We start from the raw sequence: 26198 nt of genomic DNA on the forward strand, positions 1-26198 counted from the left end.
AGAACATTTGGCAAAGCTGAAGGAAGTGGTAATCTTTCTCCTCAGAGGAAAGGTGATCATTTTAACATCGCCAGATATCATCGCTCACACATCTGACTCCTGAGTCAGTTTTGTATGTTCAGTTATTTGGAACCAAAGTACCCTTCATATGATCTTTGTAAGTTATTACTGTATATGTTCTACTGAATGGTAAAATTTGACCTAACTTATTCGAGCTTCTATCTGTTCACGAGACTGCAGAACAATACCGGTGCTTTTGAGTTTTTGCTCATCCGTGTTAATTTCTCTACAGACCTGTAAAGTGGTCGTTCAGTCAATGGGGCGGGTTGGTATAGGAGGAGATAGCACCCCAAATCATGGCTGACAAATCCCGAAAATTAAAACAGCTTGTGGAGAATCCAAAAAACAGGTACAGTAAAGAAATGGTGCAAAATAAGAAAAAAACAAAACACCGGTATTTTTCTTTGGCTGTGGCTGTTAGGGTGAGAAGGTTTCCCTTGCACTCATCGTGCCCCTGCCCACCAGAGAATTACTAATGAACACTGAAACCATGGGAGCACCGCCACTCTGCTCTAAGTTTACAGACAGTCTGCTTGAATAGAATCCATCCTGAAGATAGATCAGAAGAATACAGATACTTTTTCTGTGGACTAAATATTTATATATCTCCTAGACTTTGATCTGTGTTTGTGTGATACATAAGTGTACAATTGTGTTGTTTGGTGTGAGACTGTGAGGGAAAGAGTGATTCTGATGGCCTTCGGACTACTCTTCTCAGTGACCAGTATTCATTGGTTGACCTAAATCTAACTGGGTCTGAGCTAACAAGCTCGCATAGGGTAGAGAAACTGCCGTAACGCTAGGCACCACCTAATTAAGGTCAGGAAACAGTAGTCAAAGTTTCTAGAAAATGCTTACATACTCGGCTATTATAACCACCTTAAATATTGAATATATAGTTATATTTTTAATAGACGTATATAAGAGAACACTGTTTTTTAATTTCATTTTCTTTGATCTAAAAAAATCGCTGATTCAAAATGCCCAAGTGTAAAAAAGTGACTACATCCTCTCCAGCAAGATAATCGGAGAGATGGTGGGGTAAGAGTTTAGGTAAATTGCACATATTCTATCATTAAAATTTTTGATCGATTTGTTCATCAGTTGTTTTCATTTGCCTGAATTCAATCAAAGCACTCAGTACACATTCTCTGTCACATTCGTTAAACTGTCTCCTAAATAGATAGCTCTTGCCCCTACCCAACAAACCAGCTACGTACCCCTTCTAATTAAATCCAGGCAAATATAGGGAAGGACTAGCATGTTGTGTAAAGAGAAAAGAAAAACTCCACTAGTGTGTTTGTTTGAAACTCTGACTCGTAATGCTTGTGTATGGATAAGTTCGGTTGTGTGTGTGCGTGTCTGCATGTTCGTGTTTGGGATAATATACTATGAATTTGTGTGAGAATGTGTCAGAGAGAGACTCAGTCCAGGCCCATGTAGAGTGATGGCAGAGGGAGCTCAGGTGGCTCTCCCTGCAGGTCGAAGGAGCTGGCACCAGCAGCCTCTCTCTCAGGCTTTGTGCTGCTTGCTGGTCTTGAAGGAAACCTGCAGCACACGGTCACCCAGGCGGTAGCCATTAAGGCTAGCGATAGCCATGGCCGCTTCGTCGTAATTGGTCATGGTGACAAAGCCAAAGCCCTTACATTTGTTGGTGGTGAAGTCACGGATGACCTTGACATTGGTGACAGCGCCAAAGGGCCCAAAGAGCTGCCACAGGACGCTTTCATCAGCCTCGGGAGACAGGTTGTATACAAAGATGCACCAGCCGGCTCCAGTGGGACCAGTAAGGTTGACTCCAGCCAGGCTGGTCATGCTGTCAATGGTGATGGGGGAGAATCTGGGGAAGAGAGCAGGAGAACTACCATGGGTGTCATTCTGAAGTTCAACGCAGCATTCAGTGATCTACACTGTCTCTCATGGCCATGTATCTCACTGAGAAATAATAAAGACTGTAGGTGGGTATGGAACCCCATCTCCATCCCCTCTGCTGTACAGTAAGTAGGTAAATATGTGTGGGCACCACAGTCGCTCCAAACTACCTGCTTTTGTACAAAATGGCACTGTGTGCCCTGAGACACACACACCCACACAATGTGCATATTTTTTCAGCTGACCAAAGCCTATGGAAGAATTAAACATACGAATCACAATGTTCAACAAAAATCACAGTATTGAACAAAACACAGAAACCTAGAGAGGGATGAAAAGCAAATCGGAATCAAATCATACACAAACTGGAGCAAACAGAGGAGACGTAAACGGAATCTGGTATGTCCATGCTGGTGAAAAAAAGGGAACATTAAAGCAACTGAAACTGATAATGTTAGTTCATAAATAAATACATAGAACTTATTTCTATTAATTCAAAACAAAAGAACGAAAAGGATAAACAAAGCCATGCCAGAATACCCTGCTGTCGGAAGGCTATGTCATTGCTAATTGCAGTTACTGGTAGTATTTTGTTGTCTGGGCTGCTTCCGTAACATGGCTAATCGGGCAGTGGGCATTAAGAATAATGGCCATTTTATCTGATTTTAAGATGAAGTCAGCAGGTGGTATTCCAGGCACTTTGTTTGAGGTTTAATTTTGGCATGGATGCTTTTGAAAGTACACCTTTGGCATTTACCTCTTGACTCCGTAGCTGGCGTTTAGTAAATTGTCGAGTCTGCAACGCAAGAGGGAGAATGAAGGGGATGAATTAGTTAGTTAAAAGATCTACAAGGAAGGGGGGGCTTTCAGTTAACATGCTGCTTCTTCACCAGCTGGCCTCCAGAGGGCATCCTTTACTGCAAACGCAGTCCCAAACCATCCAACCTCAAACTGATGCAGAGTAAAGTAATTCTGTGAATATGTGTCCCAGCTGGTAGTTACTATTAAGTTCATTGTTGCTGATTAAGCTTCAAATTCAATTCCCCTTAAATATTTTAAATAAAGGACATACAAATGCTGTGTCACTGATGTTCTTATCAGCCGAATATAGTAAATATTAATACTGAGTGAGTTAGCTTTCAATACTGAGAGGCTATCTGCAATTGTTTGTGAGGTTCCATTAAATATTTAATACATGACACCATTGACTTTCAAACCTTAATACCCGATAGACGTGTCCAACATCTGGCAATTCCTACTTTTGGATAGCTATAACGCCTATGCAGTATAGGCACACTTTGAGGGTTCAGTAATATACAGTACCTCTATTTAGCTTTTGTTTTCTTATTGCATTTGGAAAAATCAAATCTGGTCTCTTACATTGGTTTTGAGCTGTTATTTGGCTCTGGTCCCTTTCCAAGTGAAGGGATCATGCTGCAGTTTAAAAGAAAGTCAGAGAGAAAGAGTGAGAAGGAGGGACAATGCAATATTGCCTATTCCTTCGATAATATCAAGCAATTATATTGCTTAAACGAACAACTTACTAGTTGGATGTGTTGATACAGACAGGGTGTGTTTTTAAATATTTTAGATCACATAGGTTCTTCTTCAAAAACTGGATCACATTTGCAGTTTTTGGGGAGTGCCACTTTATTTGATTTTCTTAGCTTGTAGTTGAGACATAAGGTTAAAAAAACAACTTCTTGACATTTGACTTTCATTGTTGAGTTTGGTTAAGGTTCAGTACCTGAAACGTTGAGTCTGGTGGTGCAGGGGCCCCGTGTAGCGGCGGGCAGCTGTCTGGTACAACTGAGTCAGTAAGGCCTGGCCTGTCTTCTGGCTGGGGTTGTTGGCGAATTTGACAGTGATTGGCTCAGCAGCACCTAAAGGCTTCTGTCCATTCAGACCTTTGATGGCCTCCTCTGCTTCATTTCGCTTGTCAAACCGGATGAAGCCAACTCCGCGTGATATGCCTGCTCCGAATAAGAAAAACAACAAATGTTACTACCTTGGCATCATGGACTGCTGCTGCCTACAAGTCTTATCATATGCAGAGATATTATTTCTTCAGTGGCCGCATGAAAAGTCAAATAAGGCTATACCTGTGACCTGGTCCACTAGGATGCGGGATGTGATGATACGACCGTATTGGGAGAACAACTGTTCCATGTCCTTCTGGCTCATGGTTTTGGGGAGTCCACTCACGTATAAGTTGGCATCACGAATAGATGCCGAGCTTGGCCGGGCATAAGATACCTGTGACACATGTGTTTAATAAGTTAGTGAGTTAATTATATTTTCTCCAAGTTTGAATCAGAAAAATCATGAACAAAAAGTTGACTTAAGTAAGATGTCATAAAGACCTGATGCAACCCCACTGAGTTCCAAAACAAGTTCACAAAAAACAGGCTTCATTAAGACTCTCAGTCCCAACTGTCTCTGTGCCATCTGTGGACTTTAAGCTCACTCTCAGCTACAGTGACACTGTCACAGAAACATGACTGTAACCATTACCCAAATTGACACCAATCATCAGTTAACAAGCCCAGCTCTGTTTTGCACTCAAAAACATCGTCCTAAGTTGATGCATTTTCCTAAATTCACTGGTGACTTAATTAGTGCACCGCCATTTTTGGTGCGTCTGTGTTTATATCCCTTATGGTTTTCTGTTGGTCTACTTTCAGCATCATTTTAAATCTAGTGCTGCAGAGGAATATCTGATTGGCTGTGGGGGAAAAAACTAAGAAATATATTCTTGTTGTGGTGTTGACAGGAGCATGTGAGCACATTTGTGGTTGATAATCCAGTGCAGAGCATTGTTATCAGTGCTGTGTTTGTGTGTGATGCAGAGACAGAGTGAGTGTTGTCTGAGATAGGCTGATCTGCCCTCCCTGCCCTTCCTCCTTCCTTTGTCTCTATCCTCTTGGGGAGAGCAGCTCAACTGGCAAACAGCAAACAATGTAAGGGCATCACAAGACTCACATGGTCCTTGACTACTCATAAACACACTGCCCAGGCACATGCAGTGTTTGGAGTATTTTTAAAAGATAGAAATACAATTTTTAACATAATCTCACAGTTTTGTTAAATATTTGTTCGATTAAAAATGCTTCTGAATGCGCTGGCACAAAGAAAGCTATGCTTTGAATTCAAATTAATTGGATATTATCTGTCAAATGAATACAGGTGTTAGGATTTCATCCATCAGTACCAAGCACCAGTGTCTTTTGTGTACACAGACACACTGTATGAGCAGGAGGGTTGTGTGGTGCAGTGATTAGGGTGTTCTGGACGAATCAGGGGGGAGTTGCTGTGTTCAGGGGAGCAGAGGCTGCCCTATAATTAACCCTCTCCCTGTCGCTCCCACAGTACAGATGGTGCCTGAAGCCCATATGGCCTCTAATCCTGTCATTGGCATTCTGCTCCCTGAGCTACCCCCTACCCTTCCACTGCTGCCCCCTCCCTCACAACTTCAACCATGTCTATTAAAGCTTTTTTTTCCAAAAGCAAAAGGAAAACTTTTGACCAGCTGCACTATTTTGTTAGAGGAAAGGATTTCTTATAGGTTTATTTTAGGGGGAGCAATACATCAAGTTATTGCCGTAAAAACAACACCCACTATGGAGTAAGGAGTTAAATCATTTGGGAATGGTTGTAAAAAAATGTAACAAATCTTCATGTATTTGTTCCTCCAAAGTGAACCCATTCTAGTACTCGACTCCTCCTGCTTGTTGTTTGTTGTTTGATTGGCTATTAGTCAGAATTACCGTCCCTATTCAGGGACAGCTGTTGGTAAATCACCTGCTCTGTCCTCACAAATCTGATTTCTCCATCCTGCAGTTGGTCAAAATCTTTGATCTTTGATCAGGTCTGGGGGATGGAAGGGCGAAGTGTTTAATAAGATCCCCCTGGTTTTTCCCCATCTGATTTTGGGACAAAGAACCCTCGTAATTAGCCCCGACTGGAGGCAGATGGGGTAACCTGGACTGACCCTTGTGCACCACAGTCAGGCTCCCTAATTACATTTCCATCACAATAACCTCTGCATGCTGTCCGCCCCTTGCTTTCTGACCTCCACTCTCCTTCTCTTTTCACCGCATCTCACTCTCTTTGTTCTAGCCACTGCTCTCTTGAGCCTCCTCCTCCCCATTTTTCCTCATCTCCCTCTGTCACGTCTGCCACCACCGCTCAACGGGCCCCCCTTGAATAAATCCCCACATCCTTTCTTTTGTGTAGCACAACGTCAAGAATATAAAAATCCAGGGTGAATATGAAAGATACTGGAGGAGTAACTCACCTTGATTGTTTTGGTCTGCAGTTTGAGACCATTGAGTGTGTTGATGGCCTTATCCGCATCATTTGGATCCACATAATTTACAAAGCCATATCCTAAACTCTGACCTGGAGACAAAGGGACATAGCTGTGTCAGGGTGTTTTCAGATCAAACTGTAGTGTTCATGATGTTTTCATCTACAGGGATAAAATCTAGTACCTGTTATCTTGTCTCTGACTAGCTTGCAGGACTCAATTTCTCCGATGCTACCAAACAAACTTTTAAACTCCTCCTGGGTCATGTTCTGAGGCAGATAGTTGACGATCAGGTTGGTTTTGCTGTCATCTGTGGAGCCATTGGTGCTAATGACTGGACCGTTTGGCAGACTGGTTCCGCTGGGACCGTTGGACACCTGGGTTTCCATGGTGCTGATTATCTGCTGAGGAAGAGGGTGGAGTTAGATTCATAACTCACAAAGAGACACGAAGGACACAGCAGCTATAGGGCTGTATAGATGTGCACGTGCTAATATCCAAAATGTTTAATTCATGCTCAGAAACCAGACCCACAGACAGGCTGTGCACTTTGTCATCGTCAGAGGGAAAGGTCAGGAATCAGCATTGCTAAAATGGAGATGGATGCAACGTCTGATTTATCATCTCCCCTCCCCCACTTTCACCCCGTCTTTCCTCCGCCTAGCTCCGTGCCTCTGGTCCTGCAGATGTCACAGTCCTTTTTCCTTACTCCACCCCTCCCCCACTCTCTTCCAGGGTCAAACACCATTACATCATTACACAGGGGCAGATAATGGTGATGGTGGAACTAGGATGGCAGTAGTAAAAATGACAGACAAAGAGAGAGTGGTGATGGAAAATGGAGTTTGTGCTGCAGTATTTGGGCTTCTGTTCCTCTGACTCCTTGTTAATATTGCCGTGTGGTCGACTGACATTTCTTTGTGTGAGTGCACAAACACTGGGTTAGAGCACACTATAGTTTATATGTCTCCTGTGTAACACTGTGTTGCTTAAATTGATCCACAGGGAATCCATAAGGAGCATCTGTGTGGTCAGAAACAAAACTTCCTGCTCCACTTTCTCTTTCCTCACACCTAACACCTAGTACTTTCTCTCTGGATCATTATTTCCAGTGGAAAATCACTGCAGACTCTCTGCCTGCAGGTAAACAAAGGACAAATAACTCAGGGTTAAACTGGCTGCAGTGCATTTCAGGCTTACAATGAACTCTTTAAATTTGACATCCCATTTTGACGTGCATATTGAATACAATAGCAGACAATGGTGTTGTTTTCTTTAAAAAAAAAAAACTTACATTGATTCTTTTATTGATTATAATACATTAACCAGGTAGGGGTGTATGTATGCAAGTTTAGTTGCGTTCTCCAAATCAGCCTGCACACACACATAAGCAGGTGTGTGCCTTGGCATGATATTTTGCAGTAGACAGTTTGATCCTGGTATTCCTTCCTCCACAAACAAAAGGGTAAGGTGTTTGCACAAACAGTGTGAATGTACTGTTTGCCAGAATTTAAATTGTGTCAGATTGTGGGTTTGAGCTGTTCCAGATCTTTAGCTGGTGGGTGTCATGAAAATAAGGCTAAATTAGTCTCCTTTGAAGCAACAGAAAGACCTAATCATGAACCTTTGGAAATGTCCTTTAATAGATCAAAACCAGCTCTATTTTTATTGCAAAAATGTCATGCTTCCTTGTGTATTTTTTTAATAAAGGACCAAGGAATGATATATGACAGGGTAAATATTGTTGATTCTGAGGCGGAGTTTCTGTCAGTGCATTTTAGTCACTGCTCACCATGTCTTTTGTTTCAAAACACTCTTTGTTTCTGTGTTACCATCACATTCTCACAATTATTTTTCTCATTTCCCTTTAAATTAACATGCCATTTCTGTTCTCTCTCTTTATTCCAGCATCTGCAAAAGGGTCTGTCTAGCCCCCCCCCCCCCCCCCCCCCCCCTCATCTCTGTAACCTGCTTTTTGCTTTGAGCCTTATCTCCATTCAGGTTGCCCAGGTAACAGCCCCTCAAAGACTACATTGTTTCTAATGGTTTTCTTACTTTTGGCTAAGTGTGTGTATGTGTCTGTGCTTATTATGAGCCCACACACAGGTCAGACATTTTTTCCTCCATGTATTAATATTATATGGCTCTGCAGATGTAATAGAATAGCAGCACAAGTCACACTGGTAATGACAAGGGGAAAAGGAGCACTGTGACGGAGTCAAAACAGCCTAAAAATAAAATACTTCAAACACACATCTACGCACAAAGACAGTGATACCAATCCTCCACATCAGGATTTTGATGCAGCGCTTGAATACCTGCTTACTGTCTTCTTCACAACATTATAAATTGTGACACAATTAACAAAAGCTGGCAAAAAAAATGCTAGAATAAAACTGCTTTATCAGACTTTTATAAGATTAACCTTGGATGTTGTTGTGTGATGTGATACATCTGACTAGAAGAAATATGAGCAACTGAAAGTGTCCTACATATGACAAAAGCATTTTGAAGCGATGAAAAAAAAAGACATATTAGGGCAAATTTGACTCGCCAACTGAAATAACCCTCAGCATGGCAGAACACACATCCCCAGTAAACACAGTGAAGTTATATAATTCACAGACCCTCTGAGTAAGGGCTGGGCACTGAAATTGGCTGACACAAGCAGAAACTAAGAATTTTATACAGAAATAGAGGAGGACAGCATGCTTTGAATTTCTTTGAAACAAATAGGAAAGATAAAAACCAAAGAAGACTGCTTCATGTTTGGCCTGTCATATTTCGTTTTGTATGCCAACAACAAAAATTGTAGAGTCCAGAGTTTGGTTTGACATAACCCAATTACTATGACATGGAGAGACAGTAAATCATTGTGATGTTAGAGGAAGGCCTGCAAAAGCAGAAATAATCTCCATCCGCCAAGTATAGATCTACTCCAGCCCTAGGCTCCAGACATTGTCCACTGCTGGAGACATTAAAAATGTTCACTTCTCGGTCACCTTGTAACCATGACGTCCTGCACCTAGGTATAACCAAGGTCTTTGTTGCACATTCTCTTTAAACACATTTCTTGGTAAGTATCTAGTAACAACAAAAACATGGCACAATCATTTAAAGCTTCTCTTTTTAAATCCAGCAGTTAGGGTAGCACTATTTCTATTTCGGGGTTCTGTGAGATCTCCCTTAATATTTAATGCACTGCATCAGCATCGCCCACACATGGTCGCAGACTTGCACGCAAACAAGAGCCCTGCCTCCTCTGCCAAACACATGAACCCAGACTTGCACGCAAACAAGAGCCTTGCCTCCACTGCCAAGCACACGTACCACCTACACTGTACACAATTAAATTATGAAACACACAAGCATTAGATGACTAAATGCAAATGCAGGCAGTGTTCTTCATCCTCTGATGCTTTCCCAATTCTGCTCCAAATGCAGCACTGCAGGCTTTACTGTACATGGGAATAATTGCTAACCAGTTTAGTCATAACATGATATTTTCCACATTATGCACTAAGAATCAAGAAATATAGAAGATGAGAAAGTCACCATCATATGTTGTTTGGTATGCAATGTGGGAATCAAGTCTAAAAGATGATTTAAATTCACAATTTTAATTAGTTTTCTCTGTGCAGACGATGCTAATCATCATTCGACATGAAAACTTCAATCTACATAAGTATTTTCAATTTCTAAATATAGGGATGACAACATTTCTCCTTTTGATATATAACATTGTCTCTAGTCCACATTTAAATGCATCACATAAGGAGTATTTTTTCTGAAAGGCATGAATTAAAACTGAATGCAAGGCTGAAGTGTAAATGAGCCTTCTAAATAACACAGATTACAGGATTATCCCAAACAAAGGGCATTAGCCACACTCTCTGCAGCTTAAAGGATCATGGTGGCAGCTGTAAAACAACAGGACGACAGGAGTCACACCTCATGTCAGCCATGCACCCAGGCTCTGTCCTATTCTCCGCTCCACAGAGTAAGAATAAAAGATTTCTAAAAGATTTCAGCGCCCTGACTCGCATGTGCTGCTTTGATAAGATGGAAGCCGACAACGGCAAAGGCTCGGGGAGACAAATCTGTCCTGCAAGTCCTTGTAGCATGCGGGGCGCTCTCCAGCGTGCTGAAAAAGGGAGTGGCCTTCGGACGGTCTCATATGAGGCCAGTGAGGCCTGTGGATCCGAGCAAAGACCATCGAGTCGTTTTATTTTTTAACTTTTTTACTTTAAAAACGATTTAACTCGAGTAATTAAAACATAACTCGCATAAAAACTATTATTTAAATTTTTAGACGCAGGGCACAAGTCCCCGATTTATTCATTTCTCGTATTTTCTCCTCTTTTTTTTAACAAAAAGCTAAAGACTTGTGAGCTCCGCAGGCATTCGTGAACCGGAGCGCCTTTTTGCTGAATAAACGTATTGAAAGGACCAAACAAAAGAGCCACCCGTTCCTCCTCTTCTCCCTCGCAGAGGCTATGGCAGCACTATGAATATTAATGTAAACAGTGGCGCTTTGTGTCGTGGCCACAGGCTGCAGGACTCTCCGGGAACAATGACTGTTACAGTTGCCAGATAGTATTCAAAAACACCATGATAGGTCAAAAAATATCACCAATACGATAGAGGTTATTTATTTGATTATTCGGACCAAATTAAGAGCCTTGGATTTAGTGTTAGTTGTAACTCAAACGCTGCGTAAACTGGCCAGACAATCTATTTAGGCTAGTATGAAAGGCATGGCCATAGAGGCTGTAGATACAAGTTAATAATGTTAAATAGAAAGGATTGCTTTCCTGGCCCATGATATTTCAATAATCCCCGTGTAATACAATTATTAATATGTGTTACTGCAGATTGTAAAAAAGTAGCCCCTGAGATTTACTGTGCAAATTGAGGGATAGATGTAGTCTCTGCCTCTTTCTTCCCAACAGGCTTTATATTTGTTGCTGATAATTACATGAAGTCATTGGCAACAGGAGGCAAATCACTGCTTACATAACATAATTGCATTTAACATCTCATATAGATTGTAATGTAAAACTACAGCACGACATCAATCCCTTTAATCACTGTATAAAAAGCTCCCTGACTCTTAACATTAAATTCCATACTGCTCCTTTATTTTTAACTTAACGTCAAAGAGCTGTTTGTGCTGGTTTACAGTGAAGGCCTCGGCTGCCCTTGTCCTTGAATTGTGTAAGTGCCTTGGATAGGTTATCTGACTCAACGCTTTTATTTGCTTGGCACTGCGGTACAGGCATGGAGGACTGCGGACCATGTGGAGGGGAGCCTCAGACTCTGTCCGTGTGATTCTGTCGAGGCATGCAGGGGACAATAGGTAATGCACAACAAAGAGAGACTAAAATTGGATTTTGAAATGCGTCGAGTGGACAGCTCCAGACTCAGAGATGATGAAACAGCGTGATGTCCACCTTCACTTTGTACAATTTTTCCGAAGCCATTTTTGTCCATGTCAAATCGAGTGAAAGGGGATCTAAAAGTTGTTCATGGACCAACTCCCTTTCTCACATCCTGTTCCTGCTAAGTGTTAAATAATTAAGTTTGTTTTCCTATTAGGGTAGTCATAGACTGAACTCCCTGACATTTATTACCTGGGGATTAAATCACAATTTTAATTCATGATTTCTGTTTTTCCCCAAACTACTGAAATATTTCAATATTTGGCTTTTGTCTCATTAACACTGTTTTTCACACTTGCACGTGTTTGAGATTGGGTCTGGTAGCAGCCACGCTGGTTCTTGGTTTGTTCTCCTTTTTAATTCCTGACTTCTACTATTGAATGCAAACGTGTCTGGTCTTAATTGGTCTGCCGTGAACATTAGAGCATGTCAAGAGGTAAATCGGAGGAGGCCTTTGAGGCTTCAAGGCCCTCGTTTGGTGCTCACGTCCACCAGAGACACGCCCAATCCGGCAGCCTGCACAGAGCAAAGCTAATTTATAACCGCTTCCATGTCCTTTTATCCGAGCAGCGCAGCGCATGGCCATCTTGTACTGTACACGATGTGAATTCGCTTGAAATGGAGATATTCGTGCTTGTCTTTACTGTCGCGGCCTCTGTGATTTCCAGCCCATTTACTCGGTTGCATCGCAACGAGAACCCTGAGGAATTTGGACCTAGTCTGATTCAATGCAAACCGATGGATGCGTAATATCCCTCCTCCCCCTCCCCCTCCCGGAGTGACTCGACCCTTTTTTTTTTTTTTTGCCTTTGCCTTTCTGGATGGGCCCTCAGCCTCCGAGGCATCATGTTTTGTCTCGGAGAACCGTCCCCAGCATCCTTGTACTGCAGCAGGCAAAGAAAGCGAATCCTCCCCCATGTGAAGCCAGCGCCTCGTCGCCTTTCCCACAATCTCCATCACTGGAATCCTGCGGGATTCCTATATGTTGACGCCTGCATCTTGTAAGCAATGTAATCAAAGATGCGACATTGAGGCAACCAGAGTGGCTGTGATACAAAAACGTAAATGCTGTACCATCTAAAATGGCAGGATAAAGACTTTATCCATCGCTGATGACTGCAGGCTAAAGCGCAGCCGGCATGGCGCATCACTCAGTATGAGATTGATTGCCACTATCGATTGTTAATCTTATTAAAACAATACGGCGTTGCTTACTGAAAAGAAAAAAAACAGCGGAGGGAATTACAAAAGCTTCACTCTGTTTTGGCTTGTGGGCACTGCAATGAAGCTCTGTTTTGTTATTGTAGTCTCCTCTAAAGATGTATCAGTAAGATGTGATATAAATCTATATGGCTACATCACATGTGTACATGTTTTGTAGTGCACAGAAAAAGCAGACACTGATATACAAGGAAGGCATGCTCCTCCAACATCTCCTTTACAAATATAAGAGAAATAGAGAGTCATACGTACAGTAACCATTCTTGACGTACAATGAAAGAAATCTAGGTCCTTCTTAGCACGGGTCTTGAAGCTGAAGGCTGACTCTCTGTTTGCTCTTCGGCCTTTATATTATATGGCCCTTTATGTTCTGCCGGGAGTCCAAATTAAAAGAAAAAAAAAGAAAAAAAGGAAAAAAATACAATCTTCGCCAGGGAATCTCAGCCCTCTGAGATTGTAGGTGTCCTCTATAGGATGAAAATGAGGAGAAAGGGGTTTTCTACTGGATGATGATGAGGGAGAGTGTTCTCTCTGAGTGGCGTGGGCGATGGTTCAGAAAAAAGAGAAGCAGTGATCCTCAGCAGGGTGTGTCCAGGGGAGGGTGTTCTGGTTCGGCTGTTTTTATGTGTAATTCCCTGCTCCTCTCGCAGTCTCCTTCTGTGCCTCTGCTGCAATGTTCTTCTTTTATGCCTCCTCCTGGCTGGCAGAGCGCGCTGCTGATTGGCTAATTGTGCAGGGAGGGTACTACATGGCAGCCATTGCAATGCGCTCCTCTCCCATTATCCCCTTCAGGAGAGATCACCAAGAGTCCCCCCCCCTCCTTCCCTACCACCCTCCCTCTTCCATCCCTGCCCTTCCATCTCTCCACTCCCTTTTTCTCACTGCCCTTCCTTTCTTCCTGCCCCCCTCTTCACACACACATGCAGAGCGGACTGAATAGGGCTCCACCTGCACTTTCAGAACAGATGGGTGCAGCAGAAGACAGCAGACTTGTTTCCCTCGTTCCCCACACTTTGCACTCACTTCTCCCTCAGCACAGCCCCTTTCTTTCTCACTTATTCTCCATTTAGGCTTGTTTAAAGCCATAGCAAACAAATTCCCTCCTTAGGCCTTTGTCTTTGCACATAAAAGCGGTTTTGAGCGTTGATGGGCAGACTTTCTGAGTCTGAATTCTCCACTGGTAAGCACTGATTTAAAGCTTTGGTGAGAGGACACAAAATATTGCAATAATTGGGTGTGGATTGTGGTTAGAAACAAAGCATTAAATCTGGAATAATGAGCGGATGATTCCTGCACCTCTCATGCGAGGCAGATGGCTGGCTATAGGGTCAGGTGCAGACATGAGAATAACAAATTAGATACCCCATGAATACACCCATGTCCGCATAGTGAAAAGTTGAGAAAGGTGTGGCTGTTGTTCTTATCAGGTCCTGCTGAATGATCTCTTTTCTCTGCTTTGTGAACAGAAATGTGGCCAGCAGTGATTTTTGTCTTACTTTATGACATTCCTGTTTCCCCTTCCTGAAGAGTTCTCATCCCTCCCTGCCCACCTCCTGCTGCTCCCTCCTGTGTCTAGCTGTGTGGTGAGTGCTCACTGAGACATGCTGTTTGGGCTCATCTATAATGCATCCCCTGCCCCGGGACATCATGTGTGACAAATGACCTATTTCTGTGCAGACCCCCGTAGGGCCTTGACCGGGGGGGGGGGGGGGGGTGCGTGTGCAAGTGTGCGTAAATCAGTGTATGTTTGTTTATATGAGTCCAGAGTTGCTATTCATTTGAGGAAGTGAGATAGCCAGTAGAGGTGGTGCTTTGCGTTGCATTAACATCCCCTGCTTGCTTTTATGTCAGTCGATGATGACAACTTGTGATGTGAGCCCTCCTGCGACAACAGTCAGTGTTTCTGCTCTGCTCTCCCTTGTTGACCTTGAGGAGCTCTCAGACATCCCTGGCTGGAAGGACTGGAAGGAAATTTATTTGCATTGCTGACACTGACCACCTATCTTTCAGAGATGTGTGAATAGAGATGAACCTTTATTTAGATAATGATAGAGCAAAGCTTATTTCCTCCTATACGTTTCTCTTTTTGTTTCTCCCACCTCTCAGTCCATCCTTCATAGTCACTCTTGTATGCCCCCTCTCTCTTTCTGTCAGTGTCCTGCAGCTCTCTTCCAGTCAGATTTTTAACATAGTCTGATATTTTACATAATTGCCTTACATAAGTAGCAAGCTCGGCTCAGAGCTTGGATGATATTAGTGAAGATGAATATTGCATGAGGAAAGCACTCGTTAAGCGTTAATAAGAGGATAGAGATGGAGCCCCACTGTCAGTCTTTCTTAACCCCGCCCCCACCACTCTGTCAAGCAGTGACTCAACTCAGCCCGGATGCGTTGGAGCCTTTGAGTCAGTTTGTAAGAGAGGGAGGAAGAGTGCGTTTTTAAACGTGCATGCGCACACTTGTGTGTGTGTTTCTGCCGTTTTGTATGAACGTCTAAGAGATGGCGAGATTCAGTCATTAGGTGCTTGTGTTTTTTCCGTCTTTGTTTGCTGAATAAAAGCGGCTCTTGTAACACAAAAGCACCCAGGTCTGTCAACTGACTGCAGCCCCACTTATAGTTCACACTTAATGTGAATAAATGGGCTTAATTGTGGCCCCTCATTAGAGCCCTGGTTAGTAGCACGGCAGCTGAATCCTCCCTGTGGGTAAGAGGGCATTTGAAGCGCCTATTGTACATTACTGAATCAAAGGATCAAGCATTGGTTTTGCTTAAAAGGCTTTTTGTTATTCTACTGATTATTTTCTTATTGTAAAGGCTTCCTCCACTAGTGCTGATTATGAGTCTCAGTGCAGTGGCGCATTTGTCTTGGCATATCATGGAATGCTCCTCGGTGCCAGAGGGATGAACTCTAAGCATTTACAAAAATGAGTTCACTGATTTTGAAGCGCATGAGCACACACAGCGAACATATTTAGCACTGTTATGAAGTATGCAATTATAGTAGAAGATACAGTACAGGGAGCAGTAAATGCCTTTATATTTTAGAGCATGGTTTAAATAGTTTAGATTTGTTTATACAAAGACATATAGTAGTAGTATATGTGAATTAGAAGTGTACCATGAAACTTCATTTTGTAAATTGCAAACCCCCTCAAGGTCTGAATTCCGTGGCCTAGCTTTTGCTGTTTCTTAAGTCTATCTTTCTGTAGTATTACGTCAAAATGAATGCCTGTTGCCATTGCCCTGCGGTAAGGTAGTGGCCTTGTGTGTGTGTGTGTGAGAGAGAGAGAGAGAGAGAGAGAGAGAGAGAGAGAGAGAGAGAGAGAGAGAGAGAGAGAGAGAGAGAAGGAGGGGAGAGAGGGAGAGGGAGAGCGAGCGAGCGAGCGAGTGACACTATGACAGTGTATCTGGGGGATGGGGAGGATGATTCAGCCTCAGGTCTGGTTAATTCAGTGGTCTCTCTTCTCGGCCGGGCTCTTGGCATTTCAGGGATTTGTGGCAGCAGCAGTAAAGCAGTTATTGCTTTTAGGAAAGGATCCAAAATTAATTTAGCCCCTTTCTTAAAAGGCCATTTATTGATAATGGCAACTGGCCTAATTCAACCCTTTATGTATTATTTGCCAATTTTCTTGTAGACTCCCTCATGGGTTCACTTCTTTCTCTCTGTCTCTCTGTCTCTCGCCTCTCTTTCTCTCTATATCTTTCTCTCCCTCTGTCTGTCTGGATTTGTTGTCTCTGGGCTATTATTAGAGTAGACAGGCTGGTGGGAGGAGGTCTCTGAAGTAGACGCTCTTGTCATCTTTTTATTTATGGATTATATTCTGCTTTCCATGTGCCTGTTTAATTTTCTGTGACCAGTTATCTATGTTTTGTTTGTTTGAAGTCAGTGCACAATGAGATGTGTTTAACCTTTTCAGGCTATAATTATTTTTTCATCCTTATAATTTGATTAAAGAGAAGAATATGCATTGAGCCATACATTTTTACATAATCTGTGTCAGCGCACGTCAGTGCAATGGTCATGTGGCTCCAGGTTGGACGAAAAAGCCCCAACTTCCTTTAAAGGGGCTGTGTTTTACACCAAAGCTTTTTAGATATAAAGCCATAGTTATTAATCTTTCATTTTGTCCTGTCTGAGTTGGTATCTGGGGAGAAACCTTGAATACACAAAGCTCTTAGACATTCTCTTTGTTTTTCTCTTGCTGCTTTTTCTGCAGCTCTCTTTCTATGTGACATGAAAAAAACACGCAAGTGACAGACATAAAACAAATAGACGAGGTGTAAGTACGCCTGCTCCTGTTTAGCTGAGCTGTTTTTAGCTTCCGGAACGGCCTGACTTTTAATGAACAATAAATAATATAAAACACATGCCGTGCCTCAACCTGAGACGCACTCATTGTGCTTTCATGTAGAATTTGTTCTGTAGTTACTTGACAGGGGAAGATCAGATTATTTGACACAGGCACAAATGGAATTTGATAATGTCCTCTAGGAAAACTCACTGTCTTAGCCATCGCACTCTATTTTCTTCCCCTCCATCTTTATCCCTCAACCTCTACTCTTTCAATCTCTTGCTCTCACTCCCTGAAGTCCAGCTCTCTCGCCTTCATGGCCCTCCCCAGTTTCAGTAATAAGAGACTTGAAATCAATAGCACATTAGTCTGGCCGGAAACTCTTGTGGAATTAAATATGAATGACTGAGATTGCAGCTCTACCTGCTGCTCACAGAGATGCATGATGGCTCTTGGGGATATTGTGTTTTTTTACTTTTTCATTCCTCCCTCAAGTAAACAGGCAGGCCGCTTTGTGCTGTTTCTACAGCTTACCGGATCACTGTGTTACCTTTGGTTTGTCCTAGAGCAGCGTACAGCGCCAGGTATTGTCAGCGTTGTCAGTCTTGTCCTCGGTGGTGAGTGATGACCAGTCCGGTAGCATAACTCGATAGAGAAAATGGGATTGTGGAAAGCACAAAGCCACGACAGCTCAGGAGGCAAGAAGAATCAACTGGCCACACCCATCCTCCAGACACAGTGGCACTATTTGAATATGAAAGAGCTCTCGGGTTATTAGCAGATTGCATCTTACTTTTTTTCCAGTGTTCCCTCTTAATACAATATGTGCTTTTACTTTCATTGAGCTTTCAGGTTCGCCACTTTGCACATCCAGTCTGAAACTTTTTACATGCAAATTGTGTTACTTGCTAGTCTTTCATTTTCTGGTTCACTGTGTAAAGTGGAAAAATGTCTTCTTGCATGCTGTTTGGCTTAAAAGCATAATTTGCAAGGTGGTTGGAAAGTGCTGGCTGGTGGGAGGAACGTAATATGAGACAAAAAGCCACTGCGTATGCTTCTGGGAATTGGTACAGGCTTGGGCAGCAGTAAGCTAATACACATAGATGATATAGAGGTAGATGTATTTGTGAGCTATATTTCATCCCATTAGAGATGAAACGGTTTGTGACAGATGGAGTGATATTGTTCCCCTGTATGGCCCATGAGTGCGGCCCCTCCTGCTTTCCCTCCCTGACAGATGTAGGGGAGGACCACGGTGCACTCTTCTTTCTTTCAATTGATTTGGGTGCTTGAACCCTTAGGGACTGGAGGATGGTGGTGGGATGGGGGTGGTGGTAAATGTGATGGGGGTGTAGTTGTTTCCTGCAGCACAGAACCTGTAAGAACTCTTCAGCAAGTGCTGTTAAGAAGTCATAAACATATAAAATGCATATATCTGCATATATTCAAGCATACAGCAGAGTAATGGCAGTATGCTCTGTGCAGTGACTGCTCTGAGTAGAGCTGGAATGGAATATTTCCTTAAATCTTGTGTAGTGAGTGACAGGATAGTAAGCAGCCATGCATGTAATGTAGGCAGAGGAGAAAGTGTGGCTGTGCATACTGGTGGCAGAGCATATGTGTTGCAGAAAATACATTCACTTGTGTCTTTACTCTTTACAGTTTATGAGTGAATCTGCATAAAAATGCAACACACTTTTCATTTGCGTGATTAGCTCAATATACCCTTCCAAGGCTGGAGGAGGGGATGAACACTAAGGGGTGTAGATTTGTGTGTTTTGTAGCAATTAAGCAGATTTTTTCAGTGATTGAGCAATTATTACCTTAACCCCCCTCCTAGCTGCGACAGTAGGATCAACATTGGGAGACGTAACAGCTGTCTCCTAGCAGATGTGTCCTGTTGCTGCTCCTCACTCTCTGTCCCTGGAGGGGAAAGGTCAAGACAGGGGTGTAGGTTAAAGAAGAGATGCTCCTGAAGATGCTACATGTTGATACTTCGGAAGGATCAAACAAATGAGCATCTGCCTGCCCCTTGTATAGGACACCACCACAGGATGCAGATTAGAATTAGCATTATTGATTAGAATATTCGGTCTGGTGTAAGTCCTCCATCCTGTTTCAAGATCAGATGAATGACCTGATGCAATTACTTGTTTTAACTATTTATTATACCGCATCATGTTTGGAAATTTTTATCTTTTTTAACAAATTTTGCTTAATTGTGGATATTTATTCTTTATTTTTTCAATCAAAGCCTAGTTCTGATTTTGCCCTTGCTTTTTTAGGGGTTAATGTTGTTAAAGTTAAAGGAGTAAAAATCTGGAAGCAGACCCCAGTGAAAAAAGTGGTTAATGATTCTAACAGGACTCCCTGGTGGGCCAGGATAGAGAAGGGACGTGCCCTGGCCATGGGCGCGTGGCGACGGAGCAGGTGGATGACGAGCAGCTGAGTAGTGGGCTCTGGGGGAGGGGGGGAGCTCCATTTTGGAGGACTCTTGTGGTTGAGAGAAACCCTGAAAAAAGCAACCCCATCTGGAACTGAGGTGGGGGCTCTGGTGTGAAAGAGATCTAGTGGGTGGTGTCTGACACTCTCTCTTTTGTTCTTTGGTAACACAGCAGTGATGGTGGTGGTGGTGGGGTGGGGGGCTCTCACTGCCAGGGGGGCTGGGCGCTCAAACAATAGTGCAGATCTAGGAATTGAAAGCCTTCGAAGAACAGAAAGGCAGGGAAGGTGTGGACAGAGGGATAGAGCAGGGAGAGGTTCAGCCCCTTAAAGTAAGCAGGTTTTCTTACTAAGCAAGGGCAGTTAAATGAAACACAGACACACGGCATATCCACTGAAGGAATAAGTATATATTAATCGTAAATGTTAAGAAATAGATTTTGTCAGGAGAGTTTTATTGGGTGCGAGATGTATTTGCATATTAAAGCCAGGAGGAGCCATTTATCATATTTCATTAATAAAACAATCAATTACGGAAAGCACAATTGCACAATAAATTAGAATTTGCTGAACCTCAGGGCAGCAGAGAGAGAAAGATTCATTTCTGCATTGTGATAGAAGCGTGCCGGTGTATGGCGGAGATGGATTCATTTATTTTCATTAGCAGCGTTTATGGGCCAGACCTGTGCCTGCTGTGAGCTTTAACGCTGCTCTCTCTGCTGCTCCATGCATGAACACATACCCCTGAGATGTCTGTCCTTGCTTGGAAAAACAGCCTAGCCTCTGTCATGCAAGGTTAGTTTTTACCTCCATCTATCCACTCCATTTTCCCATCCCTCCTATACAATACAAACCATTCATCAGCCATCTCACAGAGGACAACCCAAGTACCTGCAGCAGCTCTCCATGGTGCTGAATAAGATGACTGTGGGGTAGTAGGAATGAGCAGTAGGGGGGGTTGGGGGCTGCAGCAGTGAGCATTGCTTTATTAATTCTTCATAGAGGCATGAGGGTATGGAGTGCAAGGAGAGGGATGGGAGTTGTAGACATTTAATCGCAATAGACTGACAAGTTCTACACCAGAAAACCATGTCAGTATCATTCCTCAGAAGGTCGAACAAAGAGAAAAGGCGAGAGAGAAAAGGATTTACACAGGTTTGTTTACCCACCTGAAAAAAAATCTTCCCATCAATTGGTATCTAACTGAGAAGATATATAATGTATTTGTTAATCACTTGACTTTCTATTATAACAGTCACTGTGAGGCAGTAGGCCAGTAAACAAAGCTGTAGCTTTTTCCTATATCCTTTAGAGGTCAAATCTGAGGACTGAATCTTAAACAATCACTGATGTGGCAGGGCCTCCTTTCTTTTCCAATCGTGGTGAACAGCCCCACCTGCTGGTGAAGTCTACAACGCTCTGAGTTGTATTTGTGTATAGACATAATGTAGTGCAGGCAGTCCTTCAGGTGCTGCTAATGTGCATTTCCTCCGCTGATGACACTGGACTGTGCAGATTTGGGCCTTTTGAACTGCAGTTAGGGGAAGAAATATCTGTCACTGCTGAGCTGAGATAAGACATTTGATGATTGTCTAAGCCCTGTTGTAAAATAATAAACATAATAATAATTTAAAAAATAATGATAATAATATTAATAATAATCATAAAAATAATTATAAATAAAGATGAATCAAATAATAAAATAAAAATATAATAAAATAAAAAATATAATAAAATAAATATATAAAATAAATATGTAAAATAGAAAATACAGAAAAAAATACCAGAAGCATGACATTGTGATGATACTGTTGTGTCTGAAAATGATTCAGCCTACTTCCTAAATTTTATACTGAAATGAAACAGTGAAACTAAGGTGGATAGTGCCCTTATCGGGTTGCTGTAAACCGGTCAGGTGAGGTTTAACCATGCACAGATGGTGGATGTAGCTACCTAGTACAAGCTTGGTGCACTACTGCTGAAGGAACAAAAAGACCGGAAGTAAATAATGACTTTTACGTCAGTGCGTCATGAGATTAAATCGGTAAATTTGAGAGGATGCAACATGTCAATGGAATAGATATGGAAACATATACTACAAAATAATGTTATTTCACCAGAGGTACCTGAACAGAAAGCTTTTTAGTCAAGTTGATCTTATTTTATTCTGAAATTCCGCCGGATGTATTGTATGCAACACAGCCAGCCTGACACTGATGTCGACGCTTCAGCTCCCAGCCGCTAGGAGGATCAAGGAGAGATCCATCTACAGTCCGGCGTTGAGAAGGAAGCGGTTTGAAGGAGTCCACAGCTTTACAGGAGAAGTCGGGACAAACCGAAACAGAGGAGGAGAAAAACACTTTCAGTTTGACTTTGAAGAGCTTCTTTACATGGGGACAAGAAATGACATCTACAGCGAGCGAGAGGAGGGCGTTTGCTCATAAAATAAACCGGTAAGTCTGGAGCAGAAGTTACCGTTCAACAGCTACAGTTGTGCCGCGAGAGTGACCTGCTGGACAGACGATTTATAGCCACAGTGTGCTAGGATTTATAAGGCACTAGTGAACATAATACGGCCAGTTTAATCACTCCTGTACACCTCTGGAATTAAAAAAATGTGCTTTGAACAGCGTGTGCCATTATAATTAGCATTGTACACTTTAAAGAAAGGAATATCATGTCTTGTAACGTCCATGAACGTAGCATCGTCAGAGCATTGTGATAAGCAATGATTTAGCTACTTATGGACAACAATGTCAAGCTGAGGGTTAATATAATGACTAAAATATGTCATTTGGGAGTATTACAGTGTTCAAACATCAAGGGAATTTCTTTACAATTCTTAATAAGTGATTTTCATCAAGCTGTTTTGTTCTTGTACCGTGTGAACGCCTCGCAGCATTGTTGTAGCAACCTGTTTTCACATGTTGTAAACGGGTTTTCCCTCTTCTTAAAAAGGTAACATTATATTTGCACTGCATGGACTCATAAACTAGTGTGTCTAATTATGATCATACAGTTGATCAGACTTTATGAGAAATGGTGAAAGCATCTCGATCTGTCAGATGCATATTTTAGTTAACATGCTGTGACAACACTGGTGTGTGTGGAAGTATGTGCAGCCAAGTACCTCCTGTTTACTACAAAATATCTTTAATAACTGGCTCTCATCCTGACGTTAGTTTTTTTTCTAGGTTTGACTTGCTGTACATGTTTATGCACCACATCACCCAGTCAGTTGAGTACATATTATTGTACAGTTCAGCATGACATGTGTAAGCTAAGCACCACCAGATACTAAACCCTTTCCAAAAGTATGAGACAAACAAACAGGATGACAGATTCTGTAGTTAATGTTAATATTTTCTGTATCTAATTAAACTTAGTAGAAATAAAGACTTCACAGTGGTTATAATGCATTTTTGACCAGGGCACTTTCTGTTAGTAACCTTGTTAGCGGGCCTGTTGATCGCCCAATATCATGTAGAGGTATTCGCTGCATTGAAAAGTCTCCAATATCATTTCCCAAGTCCTGTTGTTCCTCTCCTTAGACTATTGTTGAGTGCCGGATGCAGGAAAGGGTGGGAGAGGGTGGTCTGGCTATTGCCCTTGCAGGCGATAGCTTTCCTTTTTCCTGTTTTAGATTGAGGTGCAAAGAGCTTCAAAACTCTTGCCACATCTGTTGAGGATAATACTTGTGAACTGTAAATAAGAAGGAAAAGTCAGGGACGGTTATGAAGCTATGTAATCTTTCAAACCATGAAATGGTCGTTGCAGCTGTGTATATGAAAGAAAGAGTAATTCTGTGGTTCTAGGGTAGCAGCTGCTTGCTGTATCTGTGAGAGTTTTTCCCCCACCTTGTCTCTCTTCAAATCTCACATTTGCTGTTAGTCCACAGTGGCCATGGACAGAGCTCTGGCTCTGTGCCTGCTCCCAGAGGCCAGCTAGCCACCTCTCTGTGAGATCCGCTACAGTCCCAGATCAGAACAGCTGCTGGCCTTCAGCGTGGCCACTGGTACCAGAAGCTGAAGACTCTGAAATTTAGAGGTTGCAAGGGAAGCTAGACATTTTAAAAAGAGTTTTAACGAAGAATCTGAAATGGATTTGAGCTGCACTGTGAGTGACAGATTTACTTCTCAAGATTTCTCTTGTAAAATCATTCAACTTCTTCTACACTTTAAGTACTTTGTATTCAAACATTGGACTGATGACCCCAAACTAAAGCCGAATCAAAAGCCAACTCAGTCACTGAATTTTCAATCTATCTTAAGCTTAATTTTTTTATGTTAATTTGTACTGATGTTCTCTGCTCTCTTTCTTTCTTTCACATCTTTCATGCTCAGGACGGTTGCTGCAGAGGTCAGAAAACAAGTCTCCAGAGACTATGGCTCTCCACAGCTGACCAAGAAACGACCACACCATCCGGTGAGTCACACTGAGTTGAACCTCCTGAAGTTTCAGGAGGGGGGTTTAAAGATCCAGCTAGCTAGTTCATGTGTGGAACTTAAATTAATGAAGTCTATTAAAGGAATGTAATTGGGTGTTGAAAGAAGGGGGTTTGAAGCATGAAACATGATATAACTGTAACTGCCCTTTTACCCATGTATTTCAGACAAGGGCAAGTCAGGGCAAGTTCCTATGTTACATAATAGATGCTTAGTTTTGGAAAATGTCTGTTGTCAGGTTGCAAAGATGATGGTGGGCATTTTGGTTAGTTCTGCAGACATTTTGCAATTGTTATTGGACCTTGCTGTGGACAGAAAACAACCCACTGAGAAACAGGAGATAGGCTGTGGAGTATGCCCTGCTAACTCAGTGCAGTCTTACCCCTTGTCGACAGAGGCAGTTTTTGGGCCAGTTGGGAGCCAAGTTGGGAGCTAGTTTTCCAAGACTACCAACCCCAGCTTTAATACCCCTTAAATGATGCATTAAGTAGGGGATAATGTATGGTTAGCATAATAACAACAGGTAGTTATGGGAAATAGAGTCCTTATGACAGCCGTCAATCAAAGTAAATCTGGAAGCAAAACTCTGTTTTTAACCTCTAATAACTAACAAAAAAGAAAAAAGAGGCCTTGAACACAAAACAGTCTAATAATAACTACATACCACAGCATACAGATGTCAGAAACATTTGTATGATGTGTATTTGTTTTTTAAAGTTTGACCGCAGCCCCATTCAAATGAATGGGGGAGACAGAGTTTTTGACATATACTGCAGCCAGCCACCAGGGGGAGCAGTTCTTTGTGGCGGCCTCACTTCGAGCAGAGCAAGATGACGTCCATTTTTTTTACAGTCTATGGTTCACACACCTTTAAAAAGTCACAACTTTGAACACTACTGTTATCATCCCCACCGCTCATGATTTAAGTTTGTTTGTAGCGATTGGTAACTCAAAGTTTCTCTCACCTGCTCTGCTCATTGCTAGGAAAGCTGGACAGGATCCAAGATGTAAATATCCATGTTGTTTAGCCAGCCACATTAGCATGCTAACCGAAACTAGTAAAAACATGACTACTTTTTCCTATTTTCTTTTACATTAATTTCCTTTATTTTTAATCATGCATGAGTTTCATACATCTCCTGTCTCTACTTCCTAATGTCATCTTGTCTCCTCTTCTTCCTTGTGAGTCCCTCTCATCACGCTGATCAGATTAGGATCCACTATCACGTCTGTGCCTTAGATATTGGTTCGTAATGATTTAATGTTGATTGACAGTTGCCCCTGACGGAGGTGGTTGACCCTGTGGACTTTGAGGAATATGTGAGCGCTCACGCTCCTGGGGTGGAGCCCGGCCCTCTCAGACAGCTAATGGAGTTCCCCCAGGATGACCTGGAGCTCCTCCACCAGGATAAAGAGTGTGTTACACTGGAGCCCCCATTGCCTGAGGAAGAGGAGTGAGTCACGCTGCTCTCATACTGTAACCCCCCCCCCCCACACACACACACACACACACACACACACACACACACACACACACACACACACACACACACTTTAGATTAGTCTTTACATTAGCTCTCACACAGAAGGAAAGATAATAGTTAACATGGACACATAGGAGCAAAGCCTTTGTCTCTGTGACACTGAACAGACGTGCATATTAGATGTATGTTGGCTTAATTATTAATGAGTGATGTGTTTACCATGTAGCTCACTGGATTCCAGAGTGAGGGATGCCCTGGCTGTCTACAGTGATGACTGGCTCATTATTCAAAGAAAGTAAGTTGTGGTACCAGTTGAATCAACATCGTTCATGAACACCACTTTGTCCTGTTCACTTTTAACATGATTAAGTTAAATTACTTGGACAATGTTTTTTAATTTTCTTCAAGATATCAGCGATACAGCACCATGTGTACCCCCCACAACTCAGAGCGTCAGAGGGAGAGGCAGCGAGGGCTTGTCAAACAGACCTTTGAACTAGATGATGCCGCTGCTGCTGAGCGGCAGGACGACCAGGTAGCTCATGCTGATGATCAAACCCGAGTGACATTCCACTCATTTGGGTTCACTTGCCACATTTTATTGAGCTGTTGTACATACTGTTTTACCAATG

The 26198-nt window shown here is 42.4% G+C and overlaps 2 protein-coding genes across 4 annotated transcripts in view; one reads left to right on the plus strand and one right to left on the minus strand.

Moving 5' to 3' along the window:
* Positions 1-1572: 1572 nt before the first annotated feature.
* Positions 1573-13164, minus strand: elavl3 (ELAV like neuron-specific RNA binding protein 3). 2 transcript variants are annotated; one of them, XM_034710497.1, is made up of 7 exons: positions 6426-6639; positions 6230-6333; positions 4035-4188; positions 3680-3905; positions 2690-2728; positions 2103-2105; positions 1573-1900 (listed from the first exon to the last, which is right to left on the minus strand). In XM_034710497.1, exons 1-7 carry the CDS (start codon positions 6628-6630, stop codon positions 1573-1575), a joined length of 1059 nt encoding a protein of 352 aa, XP_034566388.1. In that variant the 5' UTR covers positions 6631-6639. The 2 variants fall into 2 exon arrangements, with proteins under 2 accessions (XP_034566388.1, XP_034566387.1); XM_034710496.1 differs by lacking the exons at positions 2103-2105; positions 2690-2728 and adding an exon at positions 13156-13164 and having other exon boundaries at positions 6426-6642.
* An 8503-nt stretch (positions 13165-21667) lies between these two features.
* LOC117831699 (dedicator of cytokinesis protein 7-like) overlaps positions 21668-26198 on the plus strand; it is a 39324-nt gene continuing 34793 nt past the window's right edge. Inside the window, exons 1-5 of one of the 2 annotated variants that reach the window (XM_034710498.1) lie at positions 21668-22090; positions 23981-24062; positions 25358-25536; positions 25793-25861; positions 25975-26101. In XM_034710498.1, coding sequence (XP_034566389.1) covers positions 22041-22090; positions 23981-24062; positions 25358-25536; positions 25793-25861; positions 25975-26101 — 507 coding nt within the window. In that variant the 5' untranslated portion in view covers positions 21668-22040. The remainder of the gene's footprint in view (positions 22091-23980; positions 24063-25357; positions 25537-25792; positions 25862-25974; positions 26102-26198) is intronic. The other variant, XM_034710499.1, reaches the window with a different exon arrangement.

This window comes from Notolabrus celidotus, chromosome 20, assembly GCF_009762535.1.
Source record: "Notolabrus celidotus isolate fNotCel1 chromosome 20, fNotCel1.pri, whole genome shotgun sequence".
NCBI classification, from domain to species: Eukaryota; Metazoa; Chordata; class Actinopteri; order Labriformes; family Labridae; genus Notolabrus; species Notolabrus celidotus.

What these genes read in the sequence shown, in the direction of transcription:
- elavl3 (XM_034710497.1), bottom strand. Translation starts at nt 6,630, where the DNA reads ATGGAAACCCAGGTGTCCAACGGTCCCAGCGGAACCAGTCTGCCAAAC. An exon ending in AGTCAGAGACAAGATAACAG is followed by an intron (nt 6,334 to 6,425) that starts GTACTAGATTTT and finishes CTTTGTCTCCAG; the next exon opens with GTCAGAGTTTAGGATATGGC. An exon ending in TGCAGACCAAAACAATCAAG is followed by an intron (nt 4,189 to 6,229) that starts GTGAGTTACTCC and finishes CATGTGTCACAG; the next exon opens with GTATCTTATGCCCGGCCAAG.